Source organism: Dendrobium catenatum, unplaced genomic scaffold (genome assembly GCF_001605985.2).
Source record: "Dendrobium catenatum unplaced genomic scaffold, ASM160598v2 fragScaff_scaffold_1473, whole genome shotgun sequence".
NCBI classification, from domain to species: domain Eukaryota; kingdom Viridiplantae; phylum Streptophyta; class Magnoliopsida; order Asparagales; family Orchidaceae; genus Dendrobium; species Dendrobium catenatum.
This window is the reverse complement of record NW_021319935.1, coordinates 43,146-68,543: the sequence shown is the minus strand read 5'-3', so window position 1 is coordinate 68,543 and position 25,398 is coordinate 43,146. Positions and strand designations below refer to the sequence as shown.

Genomic DNA, 25,398 nt, shown 5'->3' with positions numbered 1-25,398 from the left:
TAAAATTCATATATATACAATATATTACATATTTTTAAAATTAAATATAAATAATGATTATATTTATATTATATATTTAAATATAAATAATAACTAATTTAATTTTAAATTTAAATATATCCAATCTTCGATTTTAATTTACATTTAATAAAAATTTGGTTTATATTTACATATATATTTAATATAAATAATTACTAATTTATAATATTTATGTTGGTATAATTTTAAATTTATAAATTATATATAAATTTCACATTAAAAAACTATATTTATAAAGTCATACAATCATACTTTTTTAGATTTTATATTTTTCTTAATATCATTTAATTTCACATTTAGAGAAAAGTTTTAGAATTTTAAAAATCATAAATAAATATTTTTTGTTTGAATAATTATAAATATACAAATAATTATATATTTAAGAACTTCAAAAATTATTATGATTATTTTTTATTTGAATATTTTATATAAAAATTTTCCAACAAAAAGTCTTATAGAATATCCATTTTGCACACATTGTTGAAACTAGAAAGTAGAAACTACAAGTTTGATGCTAGCCCTGTTTTTAAACCGGTTTTCATTAGTTTGATGCTAGCCCCGTTTTTCAAGAGGACCGAACCGGCCATAGGACCAGTTCGGTCCAGTTTTTAAAACAATGTTATTACCCCTAATATTATAATTTGATTGATAATTGACAAAATCTTTCTAATGGAGACATTAAATCTTGATTCCTAACAACTTAATGACATGCGCTTCTTCCATCTTTGCTTTGATTATTACTCCTTATCAACGAAACTATTGCTTAAGCCATTCATTGCCTTTTTGACTTCAAGAATTATCACCTCCCCTCCTTCCAAATTTAAATACTTTGCTTGTGAATTAGATAAACATCATTGCATGTTGTTCCTATCATTTAGTACAAGTTGAACTATTCTCATTTATTTAATGTTTCATTATTTTGTTATCCTTATTCACGACCGTTCTTGAGTTACTTTAATATAATTATAAAATGCCGGCCATGCTAACCCTTTAATATATTTTATAAGTTTTATTAAGAAGTTTTTTCTTCACTAAAAGCTTTATGTTTTGATAGAAGCCGTTGCCACTTTATGTAGGAATAACCTTTTTTTTTTTTTTGCCCTAACTTCTAAAATATCACCATTTGTTCCTCTCCTCTCTGTTGCTTCACTCCCTACCACTCCTCTATAAGTATTTTAAGTTTTATCTCAATGACTCTATTCCTCGACTTATTGCTAAATGTTTTACTCAAGTATATGAAATATATTATTTTGATATTTTATCTCTGGTCTCTTCTCAACTTTATTATAACTATAATAATACTATAATAGGGACCATGAATCGAGGTTGGCATATGCTCCTAATGAATGTTTATAACATCTTTCTTTATATTTGACTATATTAGGCCTTATATATACGGTCAAACCTCAAAGGTAAAATAGTGAGAGAAATACACACACCTAGTTATAATGTCTATTTGTAGGCTAAAGTAAAGTCCACATACTTGGTTTGAAAAATTCTATAAAGTTTTTGAAAAGTTTTCTTTAAAATTGTATCATTCATCACTCTATGTTTGCATACTTAAATGCATCAAGAAGACTCTGAGAGGCAAAGAAATATTGAAGTATTTGTTGACTATGTTAACTTATTGATGACATAAAGCCCACTTTCATATATTATATATTTTAGGCTTATCATTAATGCCAATTCCTTAGTGTGTTCAGCTGCATCGAGTTATAGAGAGGCCCTTTTTTGTGATTAGAAACAATGATTTCTAAGCTACAATAGAGACAATTTAATCATTTGAGGCTCATTTTCTATTAATATGATTAGGGGTGTCAATTTCGGGTCACAGGTCGTGTTCGGGTCGAATCCGGAACTGACCCGGCACTGTTCGGGTCAACCCGAACCCGACCCGCTTCGGGTTCGGGTCAACTCGACCCGACACGGATTTTCCGGGTCATTTCCGGTTCATTATTGGGTTTCCGGGTCAACCTGAACCCGACCCGTAACTCAAATCGTGTCAGATTTTCAAACCCGAACCCGACCCATTTGCTAACCGGGTCGAGCTAAACCAGGATTTTTTCCGGGTCGGTTCGGGTCATGTTTCGGGTCATGTCAAAAATTGACACCCCTAATTATGATGCTTAGGACTTTGGATTGATTGTAAATGAGCTTCTTTGTGTTTCTGTGTAGTTAGTCATTTCCAATGTTTTTCGCCTCCACTTGATACTGTGAATAAGAACAACTTAACCGTATTTTCTTTTCTTCTTTTAGGTGATATCACTCATTATATGCTTCATGATCATCTCTCAAGTCGTGAGCCAAACCAAAGTGTGATTTTCATACTATTATCATTTGTCAGTGACTTTGATTAGATATGCAAAGATTCTTATTTTTATTATTTTGGTTTAGCTATTGAAAGAGCATATACAAGACAACTTCCTCTATTGGCTTGTTTAGCTTAATCAATGTTCTATTTAGCTCTTACTACCATTAGTTTTCACTGTGATTTACTATGGTTTGGATTTAAAGGTTGTTTGATTTGATGTGTAAGGGTTGTAAAATATTTTGAATGTAGAGGTTTTGAAAAATATTGATATTTGATTTGAAGTAGAAGGATTGCATAGTAGAATTTTGAAGTGAAAGTAATTTAGTCTCTAATTCAAATTTAGTGTATTTGAAATTTTTCTGATTTGAGTGATTTCCAACTACATCGAAAATCAGTGAATGGGGGATAAAATTTCTTATTAATAAATAGATATTAAAATTGACGCAACATACATTATTTTGCAAAGCGTTTATTTTCACGCAAATCAATTATGTATATACATTTCTCATAGAAATCTCGAAAGAAAAATTTTATAGGAATTTTGCCCATTTGCGACATCACTGATTTATTTTTTTATATAGTTAAGATCAGCTCATAATTTTTATGAAAAATTGAATTTGAATTAATTTTACTCAAATGAGTTAATTTGCTTTAAAAATTACAATTAAATATCTAATATGAAAAATAAAAGTCCTAACAAGGAATATATATTGTGAAATAAGTTTATATAAATAGAATTTTTTTCTGATTTATTTATATAACTTTTTATTCTTTTAGTTACTCCAGAGGTGGTGCATCAATAAAAAAAAAATTGTTACATTAAATTTGCATCTTGACATATATATTTGAATTAAAATTTTTTACAAATAATTTTGGAATTATTAGAACTCTAATTTCAATAAATGATTAGTCTATATGTTTCTTGATCAAACAATTTTAACGAGCTCTATATTAGCCAATTACGATGTTGTTAGGATGTCAAATACTTAAAATCATCAAGGGATCAAGGGAAGTTATTCTGAGTCATTTGAAGAAGTTGGAGAGTGCACATATATTTGAAGAATCTTATTGCTTGTGTGCCAATTGGCATCAACGATTGCAACCAATAATCATTGTAGTTTGACCACCATCGTCTAATCATATCGTTCAAAAGTTGTCTTTGAGTAGCCATCACTTTTTGCAATTGATGTTGATGTATGTTAGGGTTGCAAACAAACAAAACCAAGCAGAGTATCTATGTGATCATGTTCATTTGATAAGTGCTTGTTCAAGCTCGATTCGAGCTATTTGTTTGTGTTCAAGTTCAATTCTCTTAAATCATACATATTCAAACTTGGTTCATTGTTTGCTTATGTTCGGTTGGTTTAGCATTCATCGAGCTCTAAACGAGCAGGTCCTTTAAAAATAACTAAATGAGCCTAATCAAGCTCTTAACGAACGATCCTTAACAAGTAAGCTTATCGAGCTATTAACGAACGAACTTATTAAGCTCATAAATGATACTTTTAATGAACGAGCTTCTTAATGAACTCTAGAAACAAACATAAACAATCTTACTTTGGTAAAATTAATATAATGTAGATAACCATGAAACATAAATTTAAAATAAATCCATAAAGAAAAAAAAAAAAAGAGTGTACATTTCAAAATAGAAAAAAGATAACAATTTCTAATAAAATTAATATAATACAAAAAATATATAATTTTGAGAGAGAATAGAAGGCATATTTCCTTACATAGATTTCAAAAAGTTATCAATATTCTTCAAATTCATTGATGTCCTATAAGATAACTCATTTGATTATATGGTAACTGTGTTGCAGTGTAACTCCAATTTTATTCTTTATCAGCAGCAAAAGCATCAACACATAAATAGCAAGACTGCTTCAAAGTCCAAACTCAGCCACTATAGAAGCATATGAATAACATTACCTGAATTTGCGAAATATGATAAAAAAAGAAGCTTCATATTTGCAAAACAAATAAATTGAATCTAATGCTTGGACTCAAAATAGAAAGATTTTTCTTTTTTCAATTTGTGAGGTTCAGAGAAAGGGGGTATGACTCCGCTGGTTGCCTAAATTGACCATTCAAGAGGATTTGGTCTGAAAATTTATGGGAATAATGTATTACAATCACCAAAAGATGCACAAAAATAATGTGTGAACATTCTTCAAACCAAGGAGATATTTGTTTCCTCTTTACACTACAAAACACAATACACAAAATAAGTAATAGGCCCATTGGATAGAAAACCTTAAAGTGCTTATAAAAGCAAAGCTTACATTACTAGCTTTTTTTTGGTGATAGAAGATATATGGAGGTTACTATTTGATTCCACCTCAGATGATAATACCTTCTTATTATTAGTGTTTTTGTATTCTTCAACATATTCATTATAAAGCTCATGCAAACTCTTACGCACATCATTTATGTGCATTTGCAATATATCCTCAGTGTACATTAAATTGAAAGAGAAGTGTATCATCTTCATTTTATTTCTGGGGTTCATTATCATGCCTAGTAAGATTAATAGATTACCATCGCCCCTATACTTGTCAAACTTATGTTTCATTTTCCTGGCCATCTCTCTAATGTATGAATGTCCACCTAGACAAGTATTGTCTAACATCTTCTTTATTCTCCAAAACTCGAACATAAAAAGTTAGATGTAGGATACTCAGAACCTACACAAACATAGAAGCTTATTAAAATAATCTTATGGTAAGAAGCAAATGGATATGAAAGTTTTCATTGCGAACCTGAAATTAATTCAGTTGCTTGGTTAAACACCTCAAGGAAGCTTATTTTGTGACTTATCTTTCAAAGAAATTACTTTTAGTTATTAACCAAATATCATTACAAAATAACATTACAATGAGTGCAACTACACATTACCAAACACTATTACATAATCATAATACATTCTCTTATAATCCCTTTTCCGATTTCAATACAATCGGACGAAAGTCCATGGGAACCAGCGGAAAAAAAAAAGAAAGAAAAAACAAAAGAAGAAAACAAACTGCGAGATGTGTTCAAGGGTTTCAAGGTCGAGAAGAAAGATCGGAAGTTGGACATGAGCCATATTTACATTTGAAGAGAGGAACCACAAAAAAAAAAGGAAACAAATGCAATATATATATATATTGAATAAAATTGCAAGATGGCTGCCAAATGATTTGGAGGATTTAAGCGGGGTAGGAGAGAAAATGATGAAGACAAATGTCACGAATATGTATGTCTGTTGAGATCTGACACGAATGACTTCAGGGACGAACGACGTAGGGAAAGAGGAAGGGTTTCGAGCACGAGGAGGGTTTTGGAGCGGCCTAAGAGCAAATAGGATTATGGAAACTAAGAGCAAGAACCGAGAAGCGAGACTTTGTTTGTGCATGAAGCGGCATAAGTCCGTGCGTAGGCTCAAATAAAAAAATGGTATTAATAATTAATTAAATATTTTTTATTAGTAATTAAAAGACAAGTAATAATATTAATGAGAATTAATCGATTAATACCAATTAATATATAATAATAATTTATTTATTAAATATATATTATTATAATATCAGAATTAATCGATCTTGATGTCAATTATCAAACATTAATTTGGTTCTTTAACGAGCTTCATATCGAGTGTGTTTACGAGCTTCTTATTGAGCTTCGCATCGAGCATGTTCATGAGCTTTAAACGATCTTATTCACAAACATAATCGAGCAAGATGCATTGTTGTTTAAGCTTGTTTATTAACGCATCAAGTATTTACGAAAGTGTTCAAACTTATTCAACTAACTAATTAAACGATCAAGAATGAGCTCGTATTGAGCCGAGCCTCGAGCAACTCGTCAAACGCTTAATTCGCTTGCAACCCTAATATATGTAATTACTAGAGCAATCACTTGTCATCAATTAAATTGACACCCATTATTGTTCAACCACTTTTGCTAGCTATCATCGTTGTTAGCACCAATGATCTCTTAAAAATCATCCTAATTTCTTCCTCTAGATCTGTTTTCTTCCATTTAGCACCAATCATCATTGTCAAAACTGGCCCGGCCCGCTTTTACTATAATTTGGCCCGGCCCGTACGGGTCGACCCAGGTCGAAAGGCAATGCACCTTTCCTCTTCCTCTGTTCAAAACCCCAAACCAGAAAGGGTCTCAGCTCGTGGAGACAAACCAGGAGCTCTCCTGTCTCTGTTATGGCTGCGGAATCGAAGACCAAATATGATCGCCAGCTTAGGTATCATTTACATCTGCAAAGTTGTATCTTTCGTCCCAATCTGTTGGCATTCTCATCTTGACCTTTTTTCTGCTTTGTTTCCTGTAATTTTGACTATTACGTGGTTTTTGAAGGATTCTTTTTGAATTGCGAGTCTTAAGAGGTTTTTTATTACCGTTCGCTGGGACGGTTCTTTCTGTTTAGTCCTGCTCTCTTTAGCGTCCTGGAAATCCATCATTTACACTGAACTTTCTTCCGCGAAATAAGTGTAGAATGGTTGATACATCTTGTTGCTTGTTTTGTTTGTTCCAGTATCACATGGTATGCATATTGCAGGATTTGGGGTGACCAAGGGCAAACAGCGCTAGAAAAAGCCAGCATATGCCTTCTTAACTGTGGCCCTACTGGATCGGAGGCATTGAAGAATCTTGTTCTTGGTGGCGTTGGCAGTATCACTGTTGTTGATGGCACCAAAGTGGAAAAACATGATCTTGGAAATAATTTCTTGTGTATGTTTTTCTTCTAAATTATGTGATCTTATTTATATCTGGAATTCATTTATTGATGCTTTCTTACATTATTAAGTGGATGAAGCAAGCCTCGGGCAGTCAAAAGCAAAGTGTGTATGCGCCTTTCTGCAGGAGTTGAATGATGCTGTTAAAGCTAAATTTGTTGAGGAGTCTCCTGAAGCTCTGATAGAAAGAAATCCTTCGTTCTTTTCTCCGTTTACTCTAGTAATAGCGACCCAGGTATGCTGTGTAGTTTCTTCCATTGTCTTCATGTTGAATTTGATTTTCTTTTTTAACATTTCCGTTTCTTTTTATTTTTTTTAATTGATTTTATTCGTTTTAGCACGGCTGCACGCCATGTCGGCATGTCCTATTTTTCATGGCCTTGCATGCTAGCAATCCTTACACCTCTTTTGTAATCCATCTTGCCTGGTACTATTTCATGATCAATATTTTAAAAAGCAAAAGCGTGAAGCAAAGTGTATGATCCCTTCCAAGCGCAAAGCATAAGATTTATCATTTTTGTTTAATATTTTTAGAAAGTATTAACAGACATCTGATGATATAGAATGAATAAATATTATAAGCAAGAAACTTTCATACTTAACAAATACAAGTTTTTTTTTTCATTTCAGTTAATCTTATTGATTTAATACTTCAAAACTTGATTACATTAACATGGAGTAAGTTATGTAGTATGTATTTATCCTAAAGTATTATTATTATAATAAGTACCAGATGGCAATCTTAAAACGAACTTAAGTTATAAATGCAGAATACATGATGTTAAATTAGAATTAAAACTATCAAATTATAAGCGTGGTTCACTATTCAAATAGAGGATACCAATAAAAAAATTGGTGTTGCACTTGGGTGAATGGGGAAGAGAATAGAGTAAATTATCCAAAAGTTAAAAAAAAAAGTGGCAATGCATAAGGTTGATGCGAAAAGAGACTATAGATGGGGTAAGTTAATAGACAAGAAACGAAAAATGAGAAGATGGTATGAAAATGCTATGAAGGTTTAAGTTTTAGATGGGGTATTTGAGGATAGATGCAGGCATCAAGCTTTTTTTTTTTTTTTTTTAATATTTTATTTAAGTTGAATTCAACGATCAAATTTTAAGAAAAACTTAAGCTTTCCATGCTTTAAAGCATCATTAAGCATTACAGTTCATATCAATAAGCTTACACTTTATACTATGAACACTTTGATGTTCACTCTTTAGAGCCAACTAAAGTTGAACATTCAATTTTTTATTTTCATATTTGTGCAAAATGTTTCAAGCAAATTTATGTCATGCCAAATGTGAGTTGTATTTATTCATTTAAACCTTATGTAGTGTTCTGGGTGTATTATCATGTAGATGAAGGAAGCAAGAAAGGTTTTTCCCCAGGCTCTAGTGGTATTGTCCCAAGTCCCAACTTCACAAAGTGTGAGGTGATGGGTTCCACTCTCATCCATGTTGGTGTTTAAAAACTAAAGAAAAAATGTAATATAGTTTCCATCATACTGTGGTTCTTATTCCTATCTGCATCAAGTAGAGAAACTAGTATGTTCTCCTGATATTTGGATCTCTGGTTCTTTTTGAATAATCAGATTTTAACTTTTTCAGAAGTCTTGTTTTTTTTTTCAATAACTTAATAACCAAATTTGCTAGTTTTAAGCTCAAACCTGTGGTTTGACAGTTACTGGAAATTTCATTATTAAAGCTGGATAAGATTTGTAGACAGTCTAATGTCATGTTGTTGGTTGCACGCTCGTATGGACTTACTGGATTAGTTCGTATTTGTTTGAAGGTATGGAAATGCACATCAAAGAAATGAAACTTTCTGTGATAGATTTTACTGTTCATCTAGTTAGTAGATAGCAAGTAGAATCTAATTTCACATATTTGCTATTCATAGGAGCATGATGTTGTTGAGTCAAAACCTGAACATTTTGTGGATGATCTGAGACTGCACAATCCATGGCCTGAGTTAAAAGAGTAAGCAGGAAGTACCTTGAAGCAACTGATAACATCATTATCATTAGCTTATCCCAATTAGGCAATTATGTATGCATATATATATATATATATATATATATATATATATTGTGTCTCATTAAATGCGCTTTAAATTATACTATTAGAGTAAGAAAATCCCTCATGTGAAGTAGATTTTTGTGGCTTAATTAAATAAGCTTTGCATAAGTTTGATTTGCAGAATCTCATTAGTTGGTTAGGTTCTCCTTGATCTTTTAGATTGTCTACAGGTTTGCAAAAACTATGGATCTAAATGTGACAGATCCTGTTGTACACAAGCATATACCTTACATAGTTATCCTTATTCATGTTGCTGAAAAATGGGCTGATGGCCATGGTGGATGTTTACCAACTACTAGACAAGAGAAAAAGGAGTTTAAGGTATAGAATTAAAAATCATTTATTCTTTTTATCCATGTTTTAACTCTTATAATGCCATGTCAATCCTTGTTTTGTTTTCTCCACAACAGGATCTAATAAAAGGTTACATGATTAATATGGATGAAGAAAATTACAAAGAAGCTATTGAATCATCCTACAAAGTTTCCCTACCTCACGGAATTAGTAAGCTAGTTAGTTACATTTCTATTGAATTCTGCTTGTATTGCTGCAATATGAACAAGAATTTGTGAGCACCTTTATATTTTCTGAAAAAGGTCTCCCTTCTTTTGATGCATTTGTGCAATTATTGAGTTTTTTATAACTTGGATACTTAAGATGGCTTACTTTTTGAAGTTTAAGGTTTTTCATTTAGCTTTTTTGGTCGTTACAGTTTATTAAGTTATGATAATGGAAAGCATCATACTGCTGGTTTTCTCATTTTGGCTTTTATTAAACCCTGGTCATAATTCTAGCTTGGTTTATCCCAGATGTGGCACAGGCCCATTCTTTGTTATGTCCTTTGGTAAGATGATGGGAAATTAGCCTGGAGCAAGAGGAACTAGTACAGGCATGGACGCTTCTGAAACTTAGCTACTAATCATAGCTATAGATATGTAATGAACCTTGTAATGATAGCATCCTTCTACAATACATTGTTGTCCAATTTGGTGTTCTTAATGATTGCAAACATTTCATAAGCCTTGCTTAACTCGGCAGTACTACAGCTTGTTATCAGGAATGTGGGTTGGGTTTATCAAACAGATCCTTCAAAAGTAGCTGAGGTTCTTGGGTTGTTTGAGCAGGCTATTCTTGATTTGGTACTCTTAGCACTCGACATGGCTTGAAAGGAAATTAATAAAGGAATATACCCTAACACTAATTAAGCAACTGAGTTGTTTTTGTTTATGCTCTCCAAAGAAGAGTTTAAGGGTTCAAATTCTCTAAATTAATTAAATGTAATCGGCCTTGATCCTTTTACATATTAGGTTGATGGCCGGCTGAAAAAAATAATAGAGAAGGCTAATCATCATCTCTAGAAACTTTAAGTAGTCTGATAACACTCTTAATGTTACAATGTCTAAGCTTTTACAAGTTGAGGATTTGCAGTGGATCTATACCCTGGAAACTTGTGATCAGCAAATGCTAATTCAGGCTTTGTTTGGGACGGCTTTCTTACTGCTTCTTAAAGCAGCTTTCTAGTACAAAAGTTTTAATTTTTGTACTTGAAAGCTGTTGTAAGAAGCAAGAAAAAAAGCCGTCCCAAATGAAGCTTTAATGTTACAATGTCTAAGCTTTTACAAGTTGATGATTTGCAGTGGATCTACACCCGGGAAACTTGTGATCAGCAAATGCTAATTCAGTTTTCTCATTCTCTTGTTCTTGTTGACTATTCTTCATTACTTTTCTGGACCAAATAATTAGTTTGTGGCTTATAGTTCCATTCATCATCTTGAAGAGATGAATGTTACTCCCCTTGGTAAAGTGATTGATTCCTAAATACTTGGTGATATCTTTTCTTGCATGTCAGGTTCTCAGCTGCGTCAGATCATAAATGACAATAACGCTGTTGAAGTTAATTCAGCATCTCCAGACTTCTGGATTCTAGTCGCTGCTTTGAAGGTGCGGTGTATCTTTTTCTAAGTATTTGTAGTCATTTGAGATATATATTAATGTTTTTGTTGTGTATTTATATTTGATCTTATGTGTTTGCTCGAAGACAGTATCAATTGTTTTCCCTGACTTATAATTGAAAATCAGGCATTGCCTTTGCTTCTTTTTCCTCTGACATATATAATTGTTTTCAGGAATTCATTGAAAATGAAGGTGCTGGAGAACCACCTCTTGAGGGATCAATACCTGATATGACATCCTTAACGGAGTCAGTTTCTAAATTGGTCATATGGAGCTCTGAGTTTTATTTGTTTGCTGCATTAAATTATTACTGCTGCGACAATAAGCGTTTTTCTTGTGAATGATAGATATTACATCAGCCTACAAAGGATTTACCAAGCCAAGTTTGAGTCTGATTGTCTTGCTATTGAGCATCGTGTAAGGACCATATTGAAGAGAATTGGTAGGGATCCTGATACTATTTCAAGGGCCTTCATTAAGAACTTCTGCAAAAATACTAGAAAGCTCACTGTAAGTCCTGAAACATATTTTTCATCGTAATTATGATAAATCACCTTTGTGAACAAAGAATATATTCTCCATCTATAGTATCATTTAGTGAACATAGGTGTGATTCAAGCGTACAATTTATTTTCTTTTTTATTTTGTTTTATTACTTTCTGTGTTGATTAGATGTTCTATACAATTTAATCGTTCTTTTGAAGTGAACTATTTTTTAAGAGTAGGTTTTGCATCAGCAGATTTATTTGGCGTGTTGTCTTGGACCAGTCTTGATGTAGAGCTAGGCAGGCGCCAGTGTCTAGGTTGGTATTTATCTTAATGTTTCAAAACGAAGAATATGTGTAGCCCACTATGGAATAAGGTTCTTTATGATAATTGAATTTTAAATGAGTAAATTGAACTCAACTCTGCCTCAATTTTCATAATTCATCTCTCAACTATTCATATTTCACCAGATTATTTGAAGATTGGCTTAAGCTTACGTCTTATTTTTTGGAAGCTAGAAGGTTCCTTCTAGATTGCAGTAGATTTTGTGACAAAGCATTATATTTTTAGCGATTTTAAAATCATTTAATCTTGGTGGATCACTTGTCTATTTCTTGTTATTTGTTAAAAAATTGGAAGTTGATATAATCATGTTATTTTAGAATTAAATGTGAATAATGAAGAATGAAAATGGTAGATCAAAGGTAATATGGATAAAAGTTGTGTTCAAAGATTTGCATATAACATGTTTTAACATTTTAAACAATATTAACTAGAATGAATTGTGATCAAAGAGTTTTGCCTCGAGCAATATGTGCCACATCCCTGATACGGCTGTGAACCCCACCCCCTAGGTGGCAGCTTGGTGGAATTCCAAGAGCCAAAAGGCTCCTGTTTTGTGGGTCTCAACACCTCATTTCAGACCTATGGGAGGAAAAAGTTTAAGGGATTATTGAAGGAAATGTGAGGTGCATTTATGATAGGATTAGGGCTGATTTTAAGGGGAAAAGTTTGTATGTGGGAGGGATTATGTGAATAATTTTCTAGCATAGTTTTCTTGGGTAATTGGGGATTCCTAGTTGCTATTAGGAACTGGGGGTGGGGGGGGGGGGGGGGGGGGGGGGGGGAGCCGATTCACCTCTCGAACAATGAATCAATTGTATCTTGTATTTCTCTTGAATTTTGATCGAAGATTTTTGTTTCAGCTTTGTTAGTGTTGTTCATATATACCGTTGCTATTTTTACTTGGTTGGTGGCTGTTTTTCTTGCTTTTTGGTGCTGATTTTGTTCTACTGGCTATTTTGAGTGCTGATTTGATCCCCACATCATATCAAATTGGTATCAGAGCAAATTTTTGGGATCCATGGTTGGGAGAAGAGTTGAGGTATTGGAAGAAAATTTGATGGGGGAAGTAGGGCAGCTGTGAACAGATGTAGGATCATTGAATGGAGATTTTTCAGACATGGAAGGAAGGTTTTAGAATATAGATGAGATGATGAAGCGGATGTTGGAGTTTCAAACTAAAGCAGCTTCGCCAAAAGCAAGGGAAAATCAAGAAAATAACTTGTCGAGGGAAGATGAAGAGGTGAAAATTTTAGAAGAGGAAGAAGGAATACCCCACCTTGAGCCTCTACCAAGAAGGGGGATAGATAGGGAATATGAAGGTAGGAAGGAATGATAAGAAGAGAATAGACGGGTTGAATTTGAAGGAAGACGGGATATGAAAGGAGAAGGGAGAAAAGGGAACCGTGGAGAGACCCCAATGCTCGCTTCATGGGAGGCATGGGGGGCGGAAGGGAAAATTGGGGCGGGGGAGATCCGAAGGTCACGAAGCTGAAAATGCCGGTGTTTGAAGGGATGTGCATGGGTGGACTTATAGAGTGGAGAGATATTTTGGGTTGAATGGGTTGATGGAAGGGGAGAGGCTTATGGAGGTGGCTCTGTCTCAAGGGGAAGGCACTGTCATGGTACCAATAGAGAGAGATGAGGTACTCGATTTGTTCGTGGGAGGAGTTCAAGGACTATTTATTGGAGCGCTTTAAAACCAAGCATGAGGGAGACTATTATGAGCAATTCTTTGCTTTGACACAGGTGGGAACGATGTTGGAGTATTGAGAGAGATTTGAGTTTTTGTCGGGATGTTTAGGGAGATTATCGGAGATGGTGTTAGAGAGCAATTTCATGAAGGGGTGCAAACCAGAGTTGAGAGCCGTTGTGCGGGTGGCAAGACTTCGTGATGCAGGCATCAAGTGGTGGACATTAATCAAAGGAAGAGACGAAGATCCACGACCGATATCCCTCCATTTTATCTTAGTTTATTAATTATATTTTTTTATTTAATTATGCATTTTCCATTTTTACCCTTATTTAAGAGTCTTGTCTTATGTAAGCCTAAGGGGAAAAGTTGTTTTTTAGTTTCTTTTAAGGCCTATATATAGAGGCCCTTGCTCTTGTATTAGACAATGATGGATTAATAAAAAAATTGTTTCTACACTTTGTTCTTGAGAGCTATGGGAGTTCTTAGGAGAGTGGAAGTCCCTATGTGAGGGCAATGAAATACCCACCAGCCGCAGGATGTATCTGAGCTCATGGTTGAAGTCCCTAGGTGAGGGCATCGCATTACTCGTCAGCTGCAGGATGTGTCTGGGCTCATGGTTTATCTTCTTTCCCTATCTCCTTCCCTCTCTTTTCTCCCCTAATTCCAACTCTCGGCCACCACCTTCCCCTTCTCTCTTCCTAGTCGGCCACCCCATCTCCTCCCATCCTCCTAACTGCCAGCCACCCCCATCATTTTACTCTTAATGATGATTTCAATCATCATTAATACCTATCAAAATTAGCCTACCTAATTTGGGGAAAGAATTAAATCTATTTGAAATTCAAATACTTTCCTAAAATTAACTAAGCTAACTTAGGAAAGTTTCTAAATTAATTCTAATTTGATCTTAAATTAGATTTGATTTAATTACATTTTTCCTTATTTAGAATCATGATTTAGGAAGTTTAAATTCTTTCCACAAATCCCATCTTTCATTCAAAGCCCTTCATCTTCTTAATTTGGTAACAAATTTGCATTCAAAATTCAAACAATTTTGAATTTGGATTTGTTTCCTAAATAAGAATCCATATTTTATGAAAGTTACTTGAATTATATCTAATTAAATCTCTAATTGGATATGATTTAAATTAATTTTCCTAATTAGTAAATTTCTTTTAGGAAACCCCCTAAATCTCTCAAATTTAAAATTAAAATCAGATTTAATTTCATAATCACATTTATTGCTTGGGTCAACATACATTGCATGTGGACACTTCTTCTCCCTCCTCATATGACCGACCCCCCTCTCTCCCCTTCTCTCTAATTATTGTCCCTTCGTTTTACATCAGTTTGGTATCAGAGCATGGTTATCCGGGGTGCGGACTCGATGGATTCGAGCTCTTTTCCACCCTGGGAGAATGATGCGGGCATCCGATGGTGGACGTTAATCAAAGGAAGAGACGAAGATCGACGGCTGAGATCCTCCATTTTATCTTAGTTTATTAGTTTTATAATTTTTATTTAATTATGCATTTTTCGTTTTTACTCTTACTTAAAGGGTATTGTCTTATGTAAGCCCAAGAGATAAAGTTGTCTTTTAGTTTCTTTTTAAGACCTATATCTAGATGCTCTTGTATTAGACAATGATGGATTAATAAAAAAATTATTTTTAAATTTTGTTCTTGAGAGCTATGGGAGTTCTTAGGAGAGTGGAAGTCCCTATGTGAGGTCAATGAAATACCCACCAGCCGGAGGATGTGTTCGGGCTCGTGGTTTAAGTCTCTAGGTGAGGGCATCGCATCACCCGTGAGCTGCATGATGTGTCCGGGCTCACAGTTTATCTTCTTTCCCTATCTCCTTCTCTATTCTCCTCTTATTCCAACTCTCGGCCACCACCTTCCCCTTCTCTCTTCCTAACCGGCCACCCCATCTCCTCCCATCCTCTTAGCCGTCGGCCATCCCCATCATTTTCCTCTTAATGATGATTTCAATCATCATTAATACCTACCAAAATTAACCTACCTAATTTGGGGAAAGAATTAAATCTATTTGAATTTCAAATTTGAATTTCAAATACTTTCCTAAAATTAACTAAGCTAACTTAGAAAAGTTTCTAAATTAAATCTAATTTGATCTTAAATTAGATTTGATTTAATTATCCTTTTCCTAATTTAGAATAATGATTTAGGAAGTTTAAATTATTTCCACAAATCCCATCTTGTATTCAAAGCCCTTCCTCTTCTTAATTTGGTAACAAATTTAATTCAAAATCCAAACAATTTTGAATTTGAATTTGTTTCCTAAATAAGAATCCCCATTTTATGAAAGTTACTTAAATTATATCTAATTAAATCTCTAATTGGATTTGATTTAAATTAATTTTCCTAATTAGTAAATCTCTTTTAGGAAACCACCTAAATATCTCAAATCTGAAATTAAAATCAGATTTAATTCCATAATCACATTTGTTGCTTGGGTCCACATACATCATATGTGGACACTTCTTCTCCCTCCCCATATGGCCAGCCCCCCTCTCTCCCCTTCTCTCTAATTAATGTCCCTTCGTTCTACATCACTTTGTGACTTGGAAGAGGCTATGAAGTTATCCTAATTGATAGAGAACAATAACTCATTTGAGAGTAGTAGTAAAGGGGATAGTTTTGGAGATTCTTATCGCACAACGATCACCTTCCTTGCACTTAGGATGCAAGTCAAAGGGAAGCTCCAAAGGAGATAGGTTTGGGAGCTCTGGAGGGAACATTAAATGGTTTACTGATATGGAGCTGCATGACAAATGGGCTAAGGGGTTATGTTTTAGATGCGACGAGAAGTTTACACCTGGCTATAGGTGTAAAAATCACACCTTGCTGGTCCTTTTTGTTTGTGATGAGTAAGAGATCGGCGGAGTAGAGGCAAGAGAAATGGTAGAGGAAGAGGAGCCCATACACTTGGAGGTGACGGAGGTTTAAGTGAATTATGTTGTGGGATTCACCCCGAATCACACTATGAAGATGAGGGGATAGATAAGAGGGAAGTCGTAGAGATTTTGATGGATAGTGGGGCTATCCACAATTTCATATTCAATCTGGTGGTTGACAAGCTGGGGCTAAAGCTGGTAGACACATGATGTTTTGGGTTGATGATGGGCATAAGGAAGGTGGAGAAGAGTCGGGGTATCTATCAAAGATTGGTGTTGGAGTTGCAGGGGATTCACATCAGGGAGAATTTTCATCCACTGGAGTTGGAAAATACATATTTGATTTTGGGTATGAAGTGGCTACAAACCTTGCGGGAAACCAGGGTATAGACTGGAAGGCCTTAGCTCTGTTTAAAATTGCGCAATAAGAGGCGCGCCTCTGCGCAATTTGACCCAAAACCGCCTCGAGGCTTACGCAATTCCTCTCCTGGCAGAGGCGTACGCCTCACTTGGACTGAGGCGCGCCTCAGAGGCGTACGCCTCATGGAAATGGACCCACCCACTTAAAATAAAGACTTTTTCTTCCTTAATCCCGCACGGCTCCTAGTTCTCCCGAAAATTTCCTTCCCGCACACTGTGTTCGCGAAACAGAGAGCTCTCGCACCTGTCGGCTTCCCTTCCCGCTGCTTCTCCTGCCGGCGCCGCCCTCTCCGGCGAAGTTGAAGTGTTCGGCCGCCCTTTAGGAGTACTCCACAGTTGATTTTAGGTTTTTTTTTTTGTTTAGGGTTAGATTTTTCAAGTGTAAAAAAATCTAGGGTTTATGTTTTTTTGATTGTTTTTGTGTGTTTTTGGATTTTTGCTTTAAGAAACATGGTTAGAGGCAAAGAAAAGGCGAATACGTCATTTTGTACTTTGGGACATGATTTTATTGCATCTATTTTCTTACTTTCCACTATTTTCATATATCATTTAGATGTTTTTATTGTAATATAGAATATTGCTATTATTTACTTACTAAAACCCTTAATTTCTCATTTACGCAATTCTGTGTCCATGAGGCTTACGCCTCGCCTCACAGACGAAAATCGCCTCGAGGCTTAATTACACAATTTTAAACCTTGGGCCTTAGCTATAGAGATCCAGGTGGAGGGGAGAAAGGTGGTGATTAAGGGAGACCGTAGTTTATGCAAATAATGGTTTCCTTGAAAACTATGGTGTGTGCCATACATGGTGAAGGAGTGAGATTCTTGGTGGAGTTTTAGAGCCTGGAGGGAGTTGACACTTGGGAGATAGAGGACATTCCAAAAATAGTTTAGCCGCTTCTCCAGCAGTTCAGTGAGATATTCTAACCTGCCCAAGGATTGCCTCCTCCACTAGAGCACGAGCATGCTATTTTTCTGAAGGAAGGAGTCTCTCCCATTAGTGTCCGACCATACCGATACCTACTAGTCCAGAAGGATGAGATTGAGAGGTTGATTTAGGAGATGCTTGAAGCCGAGGTGATGAAGCCCAATATGAGTCCTAGTCTTGTGTTGCTGGTGAAGAAGGATGACACTTGTAAATTTTGTGTAGATTATCGTTCCTTGAACAAGGAGACTATACCAGACAAGTTTCCCATACTAGTCATTGATGAGCTGCTGGATGAGTTGCATGGTTTGCTGATGTTCTCAAAGATCGATTTGAAATTTGGGTATCACTATATCATAATCTGATCAGAGGACACCCACAAGATGGCTTTCAGAACTCATGAGGGACATTATGAGTTCTTGGTGATGCCTTTGTGGCCTCACTAACACCCTTTTCAGGTGTTCAAGCCTTATCTTTGGAGATTTGCTCTGTTATTCTTTGATGACATCCTTATCTATAACAAGTCAGAGGAGAAGCATTTGGAGCAGTTGGGAATGGTGTTGGGAACTTTGAAGGAGCACCAACTATATTCCAACTTGAAGAAGTGCACACTTTTGCACAGCAGAGGGTAGAGTACTTGGGAGTTGGGACATATAATATTTCAAGCTAGGTGTCAACGGAACCAACCAAGATAGAGGCAATGGTGGAGTGGCCAGTGCCTAAAACCCTAAAAGGGTTAAGGGGGTTTCCTAAGGGGGTTCTTGGGACTCACAGGATATTATAGGAAGTTTGAGAAGGGATTCAACTATATAGCCTAGCCGTTGACAGAGTAGTTGAAGGAAAATTTTAAATGGGGGGAGGCAGCCATTCATATATTTAAGCAGCTGAAGAAAGCTATGACTAGTCCTTGTGTTAGCACTAATAGATTTTAGCCAACTTTTTGTAGTGGAGATTGATGCATCAGACTATGCATTTGGATCAATTATCATGCTAGGACAGAGGCTCATAGCTTATTTCAGCTAAGTATTGACTGTTAGGTGCAGAATGATATCAGTATATGAAAGTGAATTGATGGTGTTAACAATTTAGAAGTGGCGATCTTACTTGTCGGGGCGGCACTTTATAGTCAGGACCGATCAGATGAGTCTAAAGTTCCTGTTGAAGCAGAGGATGGTGATAGAGGAGCATCAGTGGTGGTTTTCCATGTTGTTGGGATATGATTTAGAGATCTTATACAAGCTCAAGTTGAAAAATAAAGGTCGTGATGCTCTCTCCAGGCGTAAGGAAGACCCCTAGGTTATAGGTAGAGTCCTCTATCTATAAGATCAGATCTTCAGACAAACACTTTCTAAATTGCAAAATGTGGAATGAAACTTTTTTCATACTCCCAAAAACCTTTTGGGGTTCAGCCAATTGACACTAGCCTACTTGTTGGCTCTCATTTCGATAGTAATCCTATCCACCATCTCCCCATACCTAATGGCTTTCTCCTTCTTAGCTCTCCTCTAACCCACTCAGTGTTGATCCAACACCTAGCGAGATAGCAAATGTGAGAAATAATCATAGGAAATATGTGAAATATTTAATAATTTAAATCATAACAATGGATTGATAATAAACATGAAAGTATGGTGACAAGGCAATGAAAAGATAAATTAAAAAAAATACTAGGCAATGAAAATATGATAGTTAAATAATTAAATATGATGACTTTAGGCAAAATATTAACTCAGAACTCAATTATGTCGGTTGACCTCGACGAGAAGCTTGTTGAGGTTGTAGGGGGGCAACGCATCTATGCTCGGGGGTTTGGCAGTAAACCCCCTCGGAAAAAAAAAAGTTTTCTTGTCTTTAATTCTTCGTGGCGTTGTGAATCCCCTTTAGGACAAAGAGCTTAGCGTGGAGGTATTGTGTTCACGGCACTGTGGCACTATGGACCCATTTTGAGATAGAAGAGTTAGCACCGCGGAGGTACGAGTCGGTTGAATTAGTTTTCTCTTCGTTTTTAACTTATTTAACTAATTAGAGGGTTGAACTCTCTTGTATCTGTGTCTAAAGGTGGTGGACATGAGTGTGAAGTGAAAAAGAGAGCGTGAGCGTGAAAGATTTATATAATTTCTCTCATTTTCATTGTCGACTTCTTGGTGTGGTGTGACTTTATTGTTTTTTCCAGTATTTGGATTTTTCCACATTAAATTCTGGTGTTCTTTCTCCGCACTTTGTTTTATTGTTTGTTTCATTCTTTGTTTAATCCCAACAAACATATCCTATCCGAGACTAGTGGAAAGACTTCAATTTATCACTTACTAGATCTAACATTGCCTACGTTGTTGCTGTGGTGAATCAATTCATATACAATTTTAATAAATCACACTTTAGGATAGATTTAGAATTCTATAATACTTGATTGTAACCTTGGGAAATGAAATTTCATTCAAAAAGAGGATGATTTGACCTTGAAGCATATATAAGATGCAGATTGTATGGGTTCTATTATGGTTGACAGGAGGTCAATTTCAGGATATTTACATTCTTAGGAGGCAACCTTGTGATTGAGAGATGTAAATAACTATATTGGTAGCAAGATCTAGTATAAAAGCCAGTTTTAAATTTATGGCAGTGAGAATATGTGAATTGCTATTAGTTTAAATTATCCTAAAAGATTTAAATATTGAATGGAAAGGTTTTACGAGGCTCTATATGATAACAAGTCAATCATAAATATTGGGCATAATCCCATGGAACTTGATTGTATAAATCATATTAAAGCTGATAAGATATTTTATAAAGAAGAAGCTTGATATTGAATTTGTACTCTGTTTGCAACCAAGGGAATATCAGGAGCACTCTTTCAAAAATTATCAGGCAAGTTTGGAATAGATGATATCTATTCATTTGCTTGATGCTTTTTTTTTTGCAATTCCTGCTAACCTCTATGGTTAGGTGCCCTATGTTAACCGTTTACTGGTTATCATTCTTTATTTCTTCCTGATTTGCAGGTGCATCAGAAGTTGTTTAAATTTTTGCTCAGTCAGCATTTCGTCACCTCCTAACGGCTACAATTTGCAGGTGTGTAGATACCGACCACTTGAGGATGAGCTAATTTCCCCTGCTATTTCAGAATTGCAAAAGTACATGACAGATGAAGATTTCAGGTAGCTGTCTGCTACTTTAACTGCATTTTCATCTGATCTTCTATCATATTGTGGTCAAAAGTTTCTTTTTCATTTGATGCATTTATTTGCAAGGGTACAATTGCTCTCATATCTGAGGGTCTGAGTTTTAAATGATGTAAAACAAAAAAAGTTGTTCTAATGAAATTTTATATACGCATATTCATAATAGTCATTTTTTTAGTATTTATATCTAGGAAATTTTTCGTAGAACAAGAAATAATAATACCATGATTGTCTTAGAATTTGATGTTGAATCATATATCATTGAGAAGCCAATTGACACATTACTTTTAAGCAGCAAAACTATGTAAGAGGGAGTGGCTAAGAACAAACAGTCTTTTAATTGATTCTATGTTGTTAATTGTTGCTGGAGGAAATTGATCAATAGGAAAAGTCAACCCCCCCTGGAGTCTCCTCATCATGTAAGATGAGAGAAAACATAAGTATTTTTTCTTAAGGTAGATTGATTGTATTTTAATTATATATTCCTTGATATTTAGATTTTAGACTAGAGTTTATTTAGATTTAAGGTCAAGACTTCCTATGTACACAATCTCCCATAATGAATTACTTGTGCTTATGGGAGAGCATCCTAGATTAAAAAGGCTGCTTAGACTTAGTTTTTTTATAATTTAATTTTTAGATCTTAATTGAATTAATGGAGATTTTTTTTTGGGAGGAGGATGGTTGATGATCTTAATCAAAATCTCATAGTTTTGTTATTTCGGGCAATGGCTGTAGTTTACCAACATTAAAAGGGATGTAATCCACATAATGTTTAAGGAGTCTAATTATGACCTTGAGTTGCCTCATCCCAAGCCCAAATATACCAAGATGAAAATGTCGATGTGCCGTAGACATGCATCTAGCCGAACCAATATCCCGCACGGTAGTTTCTTGCGCAAACATTTTATACCTCTATCTATGCGGCATCTCTAGCTCCTTGCATCCTCACGAGCATCCTTGCATGTCCTTCATGATCTGTGGTTACATCTATGGATCTGTCTTTTTTCACTACGGGTGCTCGTCCTAGTGTTTTTTGCCATGTTTGTAGGTTGTCTTTGATGCCAATACCTCCTCATGGCGTTTGTGTCTCACCCTCATTTGATCCCTCCAATTTTTAGGGCGCCTGTAATGTGTCATCCTTTTTCACTTTCGTGCAGGTGGTAGTCCTTACTCTTTATCTTGTGCATGTTTCTCTCTCTCCTCTAGTCATTGATGGGGGATCTTCTGAGATCTCTATTTCATTAGTCTCTTCGGATCTCTTTGCCTCCTCTTATAGTATTATCTCCAAAGACTTTGGTTGACCCCATGATGTGGCCGCTACTTCCTTCCTTGGTGATCCTTGATTCTTCTGAGGCTCTTCCTCGTATGCTTCTCAGTGGTTGTGCCTTCTCCACAACTATCGTGATCATTTGTAAATGTTGTTCATGGTCGAATGTTGTATGCCCTCTCCACTCTTCATCCAACAAATCTTCACTTTTATTTGAATAGAATTCAAAAAGTCTACAACATAAACACCCTTCTTCCTTTCAAGCCTTGCCTGCCATAGTCTTTTTTGATGAGGAGATTTATGCACTTGTTAGGCCCCTTGACCTCTCACTTATTAGCAAATTCTCGATGGGTCAACCAAATATGGAGGTATTGTTTGATTTACAATTGTAGGGTGACCACTCCGTTGGGCTCATCATCATGGAACTTTCTTTGTGCTAGACTCTTCTTATAGAGTTCATACTATTTTAGTGGCCCCCGCTTCAAGTAGTTGTTAAGATGATTATTAAGAGTTAGCTTGCCACTGAGTTTGATGATGTCATTTGCGGTCTTTATCAACACATACTTACCAAGCTAGACCTTCAACTAAACCATATGAGGTCTTGGCCAAAGTCATGATAACATTTGACATTATTCAAGGAATAAATTATAGAAAACCCATAAATGTTGTCCCTTCATCTCTAGATTTGTATTCTGATTCCACAACATCGTTTACGTATTATATGCATGATTTACATGATAAATTTTGAAAGCAGATTGACTTGCGTTATAGGAAATAATATTATGAATGTTAAAAGAAATGCTCAAAGAGTATAATTAAGGTGACTTTGTGATGATTTGTATATATCTCAAATTCTTTGTGCAAATCATATACAACTAATTAGGCATAATCCTCTTTTCAAATAAATAGGTTAGTTTGAATGTGATGCTTTAGATTTGACTCTTGATATGCTTATAAGTCTTATTTTAAACATTAAAGATTGCATGCATCGTGGCATTCAAAGTTTGAGATATGCCTAAGGGATTTTTTTTCCTTAAGTTGTGATGAAAAATGAGGTGTAAATGGTTCCTTCTATAATAATTTGGTCATTCTAGCATAGGAGGTTTTCCGCCGTATCAAGGCATTAAGCCAAGAATTTTGTTCATTTTGTCTTAGGTTGTGTTTGGGACGGCTTTCTTATTGCTTCTTAAAGCAGCTTTTAAGTATAAAAATTAAAATTTTTTAACTAGAAAGCTGCTTTAAGAAGCAGTAAGAAAGCTGTCCCTAACGAAGCCTTAATGTCAATAGCGGCGGATTACACTTATAAATGTTTTATGCTTTTGCATTTACTCTTTAGCAGCGTCATGTTTCATCATATGTTTCTAAAGCAGGTACCATTGGCGTGATCTTTTGATTCTCTTGATTTAGAATTATGTTTGCTAAGTTTCATGCTTTGAATGAGTTGAATCAATGCCAAAATTTAACACTATGATAATCCCATGCCAATCATACATGCAAGCTTTGGAACATGCTAAACACAGTTGTAACTCAAAGAATTATTGTATCTACTTTGATTGTCACAGCTTTTCTGTTAGCTTCTACATTCTACTCCGAGCTGTTGATCGGTTTACTGCCAATTACAACAGATTTCCTGGATTGTTTGATAAGTAAGTATGGATGCTACTTTCCGTTTTGGGATTTAATCTTTTCCGGGTTAAAATCTAAAATAGTTCTGAGGCTATTGGTGTGTGGCCAATTTAATCATACAAAATTGATCCTAAATAATCTCTTAGGGACATTTATGTTCAATTTTGTATGGTTGATGCCTTGTGGGATTGACTTGAGAATACTTTTGTATGATAGATTTTATATGAAATTATTTTAGATCGAACTTATATGGTCGAAAAACTAAATGAAAAAATAAAAATGTGATTCTCTGAGATTAAATTGGCTACACATGATTAGTCAAGATACTATTTTGAGATTTAGGCTTCGTTTGGGACGACTTTCTTATTACTTCTTAAAACAGTTTTTTAGTACAAAAATTAAAATTAAAAAGTAGAAAGAAAGCCGTTCCAAACGAAGCTTTAATCTTTTGATTTATTATTGGTTTTTATTTTTATTTTTGTCAAAAGGAATGCTAATACATTGCTGAAACTTTACAGTGAAATGGAGGAAGACATATCTAGATTGAAGACCATTGCAGTTGGTGTACTGAGCGACTCCGGTCTTCATGGTTCCACTCTAGCTGAGGATCTAATCAATGAAATGTGCAGATATGGAGGTGCTGAAATCCATCCAGTAGCAGCCTTCATAGGGGGCGTTGCCTCCCAGGAAGCAATCAAGGTATGGATCCCTGTCAGTTCTCATGTTTTTAAGTACAATACACAAAAAATTTTACTGTTTGGTTTCTTGGCCTCACAGCTTATTACAAAGCAATTTGTTCCATTGAATGGAACACTGGTTTTCAATGGAATTGATCAGAAGTCTCAGGTGCTGGCTGTATAATTGCAATCATCTGCTCGAATAAGTAAAAGCTATTGCCATCGAGAGAACTGAGTTCCATTTAAGAAAATATTGTTTGTTATCATTTTCTGTGTGCAAAAGCTACGCATTAGTGTATTTCTATAGAAACTTTTGCATTGCATATTCTTCAACCATAGTTTTTGTAATTTGAAGTCTTCTTTTGTCGATTCTACTTTAAGTTCATTAATCAATAGGGGGTACAAACTGAAGGATGGCATCTGCAATTGAATCACTAATGTAATCCTGTTCTTTGAGGACCAATATGTTGAACTTCTTGATGTTTATTACTTCATACTAACATGAGTTATTGGTAGGCAAATTCTTACTCCTAGAGTTAATGGAGAAGTTATTGGATAATCATCTCCTTGACAATCAATAAATGTTATAATAATAATACATTAGATTCTCTAAACTTTTGCAATAAAAAAAAAACTTTTAGAAACTTTTTTTTTATATATAATTTGGTTTAATGCATGTAGAGTAAAATAAATTAGTGCATACTGAATACTTTGAGATTGTTTGGTTGGGTATCTACA

General features: G+C 34.9%; 1 protein-coding gene across 1 annotated transcript; it reads left to right on the top strand.

Moving 5' to 3' along the window:
- The first annotated feature begins 6,432 nt into the window (after window positions 1-6,432).
- LOC110111533 (NEDD8-activating enzyme E1 regulatory subunit AXR1) lies at window positions 6,433-25,153 on the top strand. The gene is made up of 14 exons (XM_020843449.2): window positions 6,433-6,593; window positions 6,909-7,081; window positions 7,158-7,321; window positions 8,770-8,880; window positions 8,989-9,068; window positions 9,338-9,488; window positions 9,578-9,671; window positions 11,017-11,108; window positions 11,294-11,367; window positions 11,468-11,630; window positions 20,978-21,063; window positions 23,920-24,003; window positions 24,502-24,682; window positions 24,761-25,153. Exons 1-14 carry the CDS (start codon window positions 6,553-6,555, stop codon window positions 24,842-24,844), a joined length of 1,578 nt encoding a protein of 525 aa, XP_020699108.1. The 5' UTR covers window positions 6,433-6,552; the 3' UTR covers window positions 24,845-25,153.
- The last annotated feature ends 245 nt before the right edge of the window (window positions 25,154-25,398 follow it).